This window comes from Microcaecilia unicolor, chromosome 8, assembly GCF_901765095.1.
Source record: "Microcaecilia unicolor chromosome 8, aMicUni1.1, whole genome shotgun sequence".
In the NCBI taxonomy this organism is placed as follows: domain Eukaryota; kingdom Metazoa; phylum Chordata; class Amphibia; order Gymnophiona; family Siphonopidae; genus Microcaecilia; species Microcaecilia unicolor.
Genome location: NC_044038.1, coordinates 189,493,436 through 189,502,269, shown reverse-complemented (window position 1 = coordinate 189,502,269; position 8,834 = coordinate 189,493,436). Strand labels below are relative to the sequence as shown.

Genomic DNA, 8,834 nt, shown 5'->3' with positions numbered 1-8,834 from the left:
AGATCTTGTGGGCTACACCCATATTGAGAGACCACTTGTGTGGTTGCAAAACCTTGCTCAGTCTGTCCACTAGGCAGTTGTCCTTTCCTGGTGGTATGAGACTTGGCGGTCCATCTCGTGAAGGAGGCCTGCTGCCACATTCCCATTGTTTCTTGACACAAAGGGTAGGACTCTGCTTGTTTACATAAAACACAACCTGGTTGTCAGTTTGGAGAAGAATTATTTGGTTTTGCAGCTGAACTCTGAAAGCCTTCAGGGCATTCCAAATGACCCTGAGCTTGAGGAGCTTGATATGGAACAGACCAAGTTACCTGGGTGTGAAGCTCCCCATCCTAGGTTGGATACATCTGTTAGCACCTTCTGAGGAGGTGGAATTTGGAATGATAGTTCCATTGTCAAATTTGTCTGAATTGTCCACCAGAGAAAGGCATGAGTCAACTAGGCTTCTCTCAATTGGAGGCCTGCCACAAGTGTGACATCCACTGTTGAAGCCATGTGGCTCATCAATCTCAACATTTGCAGACCTGTGACCTGCTTACTCCTTTGGATTTACAAGGCGAGTACTGATACTCTGCTCTCACTTCTGGAAGAAAAGCCTGAGCCTTTAATGTATCTAGCAGGGCTCCTGTGTATTCCAATTGCTGTATTGGGAGAAGGTGGGACTTTAGTTAGTCAAAAGCACATCACAGGCGGGGGCATCAGAGTCAATGCGCCTATCTGTTCGGGTGTTGGAGTTACTAGGGTTTCTCATAAACTAATCGTCCAGATAGGGAAGAATGCACACTCCCAGCCTACATAGATGAAGACCATGGGGAGCTGACATGAGGCCAAATAGCAATATGTGATATTGATTATGGTGTTTCCCTATTCAAAATCTAAGATACTTTCTGTGAATGGGAAGTATCGAAATGTAGGTATAGGCATCTTTTTTAAGTCCAGAGAGCATAGCCAATTCTTTTCCTGAATCATGGGGAGAAGGGTGCCCAGGGAAATCATCCTGAACTTTTCTTTGGCTAGGAATTTGTTCAGGGCCCTTAGGTCTAGGATGGGACAAAATCCTCCCATTTTCTTGGGCACAAGGAAGTACCTGGAATATAATCCTATCCCTTCTTCCCCTGGTGGCACAGGTTTGACCGCACTGGCCTGTTGAAGGGTGGAGATTTCCTCTACAAGTACCTGCTTGTGCTGAGAGATGACATTTTCGGTGGGCAAACTGGAGGTCTTTAACGCCAATGCAAAGCGTAAACAAGACAATCTGAAGAACCCACTGGTTGGAGGTTACAATTCATCACCTGCACTGGGCTCTGTTGGATGACATCACTCAGCTGTGAGAATATGACAGCCTGTTTGCCCTCAGAGAAAGTTAATTCAGGATATATTTGCATATTATGAAGATCATTCAGCTTTTTTTTTTAAGCTGCTCATGCTTGCACCACAGACAGAAAATCTGTTGGGAGCCAATCTATGGTATCTTCAGAGTTGGACTACTGTAAATTTGATGTGGCCTCCTGCTGTATCCCAAAAACCATTAGTTCAAAATGCAATTACATGTGCTATTGCTTACTGCAGACATCATAACCACATTACACCCATTCTCTGACTTACACTGTTTCCTGTTCAATACCACCCACAATTTAAATTGCTATTGATTTGCAAAGAATTGCATTTGGAACATCCTGATTTACAGTCAATACTGCATTGGCACATACCATCTTGCACATTTTTGTTCTCTCAATTCTACTCAGATTGTCTGATTTTTCCACATATGAATTCTGAGCACATGATCATATTTTTTGAGTGGATGTTGATAATTGGACTAATATTTTTGTTGGTTCTTATCAAAAATATGATCTCTTGAGCTTTCATAACAAGTTGAAAATACATTTACTTTTGCTTTGAAGCTTTATGTGATGCTTTAATTTTTGAAGCCAATTTTGTTTTCTTAGTTAGCTGTTTAAACCTTTATTTTATTTAATGTGTATTTTAACACATATCTTTTTTGTTGATTAGTTCATTTATATTTTCTGCTACTCATGAAAGTGTAATGATTTAGCAAGTATTAGAACCAATATAGTTTATTTTATGTTGAAATAAAACTGCTGCTTGCTAGCAGTTGCTGATTATTCTGCAACAGCCCTTCAGAGAGCAATCTGAAAGTAGTACAGCCATGATCTTTCAGGTCCACCATGTTTGTTTCATGTTTTCTCTGAACAGATTTTCCCCCAAACATCTGCTAAGTTTGTCTTGAACCTCTTCATGCAAGCAAGATACTCTTAGCCATACTGGCATTTAATTATTCTTCTTGCTGTAACGGCCAACATTGAGGATCTCGAAGCGTCAAATGCAGCACACACCTCTACATTTGACACATATTTCAGAATTTTCTCTTAAAGTTGGAAGGTTTCTTTAAGCCCTGTAATCATGCTGAGTGTTGCAAGCATGGAACCCTGAAAACCTTCACCCCTATAAAAGTCTAGTATCTTATGGGCTTTCCCAGGTGAGTCAGAATTCTCCCTATAACATTTTGCCATTCTTCAGGGCAGACTCAACTACTACAGAATGAAGTAATACATGATTTTCAGGAAGCTTAAACTGTTTGGTATCTGATATTCGATTTTCTTATGACTGGGAGTTTGCCACATTGTTTTCTGTAATTCTGGATAAGTAAAGCCTGGCTTTCTTTTGCTGCATCAGGCTCTCTCATTTTGAAGAAAGGCAGGCAACATACTTCACCATCTTGCGAATGAAGCTGCAACAGATCAGAGGTGCTTCTGGATTCTCATAAGAAAGATGGGTACATGATGAAGAATAAAACTCCAAGCTCAGAGAAGACTCATCCTGCTGATCAGACAGATGGTTGTTTTTGCTACTTAACCTCTGCTACTCTTATGACATTTTCACCATGTGAATGGAACCAAGTGTGCATCAGTCATGAAGGAGGGGATTGTAATTCCAGTATATCCACTAACAATGATACTGGTCTAACAACGTAAGCATGTCTACAAAATAGTAGAAGAATTTATAAAATTAATCCCCAAAATGGATATTTACCAAGGTCTCTCGTGAGGAAACGTTGTCACTGCTACCTTCACTGATGCATCTTCAGAACCACTGGAACGTGGGCAGAAGGCAAAAAGCTTTTTTGGTGCCACAGACTTGATCAATGGTTTTCATTTATTTGTGATACTGAGATGGTGAAGAGCCCAATATCCTTATGGTCTGAGATGGGCACAAGTGAGTTCACTGTCCTTGCCATTGTCTCTAAGGCATCAACATGGGGGTCCGATTTTGGGATAATGTTTTCAAATGTCTCTTCTGAGATGTCTCATCTGTGGCGGGAGAGCTACGGCACCTCTTAGTGTGACAAATTTATTTACACTGAATCCAATTCAGTATCAAGTTGTTGGCGAGCATAGGAAGTCCTGCAGTTTACAATTCTCCATTCTCTTCATCTACAGAAACATTTTAACATAGTTTGTATGGTCCCAAATGATATCTATCATGTGCCCATTCTATCAAAGATCAGCAACACATTTTTTTTTTCATCCACAAGAAAGACTTCTTACTCCTGTGTACTGTATGAAAAAAAAAAAAAACCGTAGTTTTTCTGAGCTCAAAGTTCATCTCTGTTGGTGCTGCTGGATGATATCACCCACTGATGTGGCTAATTCATTCTGCTTGTCAATGGAAATCCTCTGACCTTGGACCATGACTTTCAGTAGCCTGATGGGTATGAGCAACTATGGGAAAACAGGCAAATGAATTAAGTGGTTAGCAAGCTAAGTGTATATGAGGATCAGATTGGGGATGAGGAGTTTCAGGCTGAGCAGCCAAGAGTTTGTTAGCATGAACTGGCTCTTTCTTCCTACTCAACTGCCTGTAGAATCATTCATGGGCTTTAGATAAGAGACTTTCTACTATTTTCTGTGTTCAGCATGTATTAACAGCACAAGATAAAGGAGATGGATATACTTGTATATTGTATATGGCTGCTCTTCACTGTACTGAAACCAACATAACTGTACTATAAAAATAAAAATCAGTGGAAGATGTAGGTGTTTGCTATTTTACATATATTTATAAAAAATATCCAATATTATATATGATAAAAACACTGAGAAAACAGAATACACAGGGTACTCGAAGTAAGGATTTAACTTTTTTTTTAACATCTGAAAATGAACAGAATTGAAATAGAAGCTTATACTGCTAAGACAGGCTCTTATTTTAGAGCTTTCAGGTCAAGTGTGAAAAGGTGCAACATGCCTATGTCCAAGCAAATTAAACAACACAGGCTGTGAAGATGCAAGCCTTGCCTAAACAGCAGCACTGGCAGATTGTCTTATACCTCTTCTCCCTTTTCATCTCAATTTATAAACTCTCTCTGTTCTTAATTCCTCCTTAAGTACTGCTTATTTCTGTGTAACAGATATACAGCAGCTTCCCTCCTGGTATATGCTTCTACAAACTTAGCTTTATCCAACGGTTTTTCTAATAGAATACCACATTCAGCTCAAGCTCTCTCCACATTTTCACTAAAAAGTAGGGAAAAACAATCTGTGCTTTAGTCCCTCAGCTTTCACCAAAACAGAGAAAGTTTGCCTAAGACTTACAAAAACTCAAATGCTCTTCTCCATTATAGAATTCCTTCAACAAATTGTCTGACTTGTCGAATGTAACACAGCAAGGATAACCCATTACACACAATAAAATTCTACTCCCAACCCCCAGAGCAATGCATATAAACTTATTTGAAATTGATGAAATTTTGGTTAGGAAGGCAGACTTACTTTCCTATCAAAAACCAAATGGAGTATCAGCAATCACAGTATATTACAGTCCACACATAAAATATACAGACATAATTTATTATCTTACCACAAGGCATAAACAAAGCTTAGAGAGTCCTACACAATTGTTATGGCACAATGCCCCACATCCTTTACACATAATCATGGCTTTCAGGATGCAGGAGGACTGCATCGAGATCTGCTTCACACCACTGTTTTTTGCAAACATTTGCACTGAACGGAAGGCATTGGTTGCTGTAAAGTTTGCTTTCTGGTCAAGCTGCTTCACACCGCAAGCAAAGTTCCTAGGGAATCCTTCAACAGGGTTATCAGCTGCATAATTATAACCTGTGGAATGAAGATGCAGGTTCCAGAACTTTCTGTACAAAATTTCTTTGATATTCACTTTAAGACTGAACAAAGGCGCAAGTGGGTGCTGGAGTTCTTTACCAGTGGATTTGGATAGTTTGAAAAGTGAAAAGTTCAAAATCAACGGTATGCTTTGAAAGTTCTCTCTTAGCTCCAAAGTCTCATCTACCACCCCTTTCCTGCTCACCATATTAATCTGGACTGGAACTTGACAACCAGGAATAATCTTACCTTTCCTTGAGTTTAGGTAATTTAGGTGCTGCTTTAGCAACAATTCTTCTTGTGTTGGTTGGCCTTCTTTGTAACACACTAGCCAGTTACCTGGCAAAACCTGTTTTGTAGGACAAGAAACTATCTCCAGCACTGACTGTGATACTTCCAAGTTAAATTCTGAACTTGATGTACTACCAGAGTAGACCATGGCAATAAGTTTCTCCTCTAGTATCATAAAATAACTTTTATCAATTGAGGTCTCACTGCTCAAATTAGGACTAGAAGTTATACTTAGAGACACATCACCAGATATTGTTAATTCTTCTGCATTAGCAGGACTTTTACCCTTTTCTTTATCAGAAGAGAGCTGCTGGATATATGCTAAGGAAGATGAGAGTATTTCTTGATCTTCAAAGTTGAAAGAATACAACAAGAATTCTTGTGAACAGAGACTTGAATTTATGTGGGGATTAGTTCCTGAAACCTTAGACTGGTTCATGAGTCCTTCCAATCCATGAAATACTTTCTTTATGTCATAGTAGCTCTTTTGAGCAGAGTCTGATAAAGACCGTAGACAGGAGTAGATATCAAGATGAATTCCTCCAAACTTACATTTGTTTGCTCTCCCTATTCCCCAAGAGGGTACTTTTACTCTGGTGCCACTGTCAAGACTCTTGTTGTTTACACTGAGGCTATCCACAGCCAAACAGAGAGAAGATGGAAGTATTTCTTGCCTTGTCCTAGAGGATTTTTGAGCATTGTCTAGATAAAGGCTGCCTTGTAGAAAATGTACAAATAATGGGCTCCTGGTGTCAACTGATAAACACAACTTGGCAGAATGTGTAGACTTTGGCTGTCTTGCAGTACTAGTATGGTTTAGATTTAAGATTCTGTGAGGAACAAACAAATTAATCATCCATCTCAGAGATTCCTCTCCATTTTCTAGTATTTGCATTGAAACCAAATGAGTAAAACATACTGGGCAGTCTTCTTTCATTTTACCTATTTGTATAAAAGGTTTCAATTGATTTATACCTACTATATTTATGATAGGGTTCTTCAACTTGGAGGATTCACAACACATATCAAGTGCTAGATCTTCTGATGGAATATCCATTGTGTCATTTGCTTTACCCCAAGTCTTAAAGTATCCATTTCTACTCTTTTCCCTCAGTACCTGTTGACTAAAACATTTCCCTTCTTCCAGGGGTGAATCTTCAAATTGTAACACACAGCCTTTTGAGGTATCTGCAACATTCCAAACACCAACAGCATTAATGACATAATGTGATGAACAGGATTCCATTTGAAAGCCACCAGCTTTTCTTTTCCTAATTTCTACATTAGCAGGCACCACCTTTTCCCTATAATCATATTTTGGCCATTTTTTCAGGATTTTTGTTAATTTTGCATCATCATCATCATTAGCACTTGGGTTTTTAATGTTTAGATACCCAACAGCTGTAAAGTCAAATTCAGTAAATTGGACTTCATTAAAGGGCTCCCCGTGTTTACTATCTGGCATAGAACCAAGGATAGTTGCAAAGTCAGTGCTACCAACAAGTGAGACATATTTTCCAATAAAAGTATGGCTAGATTTGAAAGTTGGAATTTTAGTCATTATTGATACAATGATGATATTTTCTACAGGGTTTATCATTGATCTTCCACTTATATACCAAATATAGGTACTCTCATTGTTTACGGTTACTGTAATGTAATTTGCTTCCTCTTCTTGGAAAACAATATTAGACTTGGAGGGATATCTATTGCTACTCATCACAAGGTCAGAAGATGGTGCTTCAGCGTCATCACAGACTTCTTTTGCAACTTTGTTCTCTTTACCAGATATTTCTCTTGATGTATTAAACCGACTAATGGCAAACAAAACAATAAATATTGCACCTGTGTTTGTTTCTACCCTCAATTCAACAAGACTTGTAGCCTGTCCCAGTGTCAATTTATAATAGTTTTCATGGACAGAACAGTTGATTTTTAGTGGTTTTATAACTATTCTTAGAGTAGTTTTTTCTGCATCTATGCAACAGGACGACAATAATTGTGTTCGCTTAAAATGTGGCTCACATATTCCACAAGTTCTCTTTGATGCTCTTGTCTTTGTATGATTACAGAGCTGTTGCCATCCTCCCCTTCCATTTGTGCTACCACTGCCACCTCCTCCTGAACCACCCCCTCCTCCAATGGTAGAGGCAGCTGCCCCTGTCTGAGTATCATCTTTAATGCTGGCAAAGGTCCTGGATCTAGTTCGTCCCCATCTTGTGGACCTATGGTTTGAGATGATCCTGGGGCAGATCTGAAATGCTGGCTGTCCCTTAACCACCCAGGGTGGTTTGATTCGTGAAAGCTGAATCTGGAAAAAAAAAAGACAAAAGAACAAAAATATTTGACATAAAGCTCTATAATACAAGTACAATTCAGATCACAACTTAAGAGACTAGGCCAGTCTGAAATTTTTGCTATACAAATTCAGTAATCTCTACCAACCAGACTTATGTAATAAGACTACATTAAAAATCAACAAAACATTTTTCAAAAATGATTTTGTACTTCGTGGTATCTCCTTTAAATAAATTCAAAACGGTTTTGAAAACGTGTTTTTTTGGACAGGCATTTGATGCTTAATTCTAAATGTGAGTGATCTTCCCCTTTTAAATTGCACTCCTGATAAAATTGATTTAATTTTAATCCTGTTTATTCTCCAGTCTACTATGATTGTGTGTGTCTGAATGATGTTTGCATTCTACATCTCTTAGTGAGTGTGTTTCTAGCCTGTTGATATTGTAGTCCCTTTCTGTTTCCAAAATTTTTTATTTGTATTGTATACCACCTAGTTTTGCTTGTCAGTTTGGGCGGTATAGCAAGACAAACTATAAACAAACCATACTTCCACATTTTAACTTTACGTCCTGATGTATTAAGCTAATTATAAGCAAAATTCCACAAAGTAAAAAATTTGCATTAAAATAAAGTATCTGGATTTTGCTCACACCTTTTCAGTAGCAGCTAAAGGTGAGTTACATTCAGGTACACTGGGTATTTCTCTGTCCCTAGAGGGCTCACAATCTAATTTTGTACCTGAGGCAATGGAGAGTTAAGTGACTTGCCCAAGACACAGCAGCAGTGGGATTTGAACCGGCCATCTCTGGATGTCAAGACCACTAGGTTACTCCTCCACTTCAAAGTAAATGAGGACTATAGGACATGTGTTCTCACATATGGGTGACATCACCGATGAAGCCCTGGCACAGAGATGCTCCCCGGAGTTCCTTATTTCAAGGAGCTTTTGCCAGCATCCACTGCTCACACACACACACTTTTCTGTCCACCACACTATGTTTATTGGTACTTGATATATCGCCTTTGCCAAACTGAGCAGATAAATGCGGTTTACACAAAAATTAAAATCGAAGGAAGAGAAAAAAGCTACAATAAATAATACAG

General features: G+C 38.8%; 1 protein-coding gene across 3 annotated transcripts in view; it reads right to left on the bottom strand.

Annotated features, from left to right (window-relative positions):
* Nucleotides 1-1,052: 1,052 nt before the first annotated feature.
* ASXL1 (ASXL transcriptional regulator 1) overlaps nucleotides 1,053-8,834 on the bottom strand; it is a 262,106-nt gene continuing 254,324 nt past the window's right edge. For 2 of the 3 annotated variants that reach the window (XM_030211279.1, XM_030211280.1), the window contains exon 12: nucleotides 1,053-7,743. In XM_030211279.1, the coding sequence (XP_030067139.1) occupies nucleotides 4,870-7,743 (2,874 nt within the window). In that variant the 3' untranslated portion in view covers nucleotides 1,053-4,869. The remainder of the gene's footprint in view (nucleotides 7,744-8,834) is intronic. The other variant, XM_030211281.1, reaches the window with a different exon arrangement.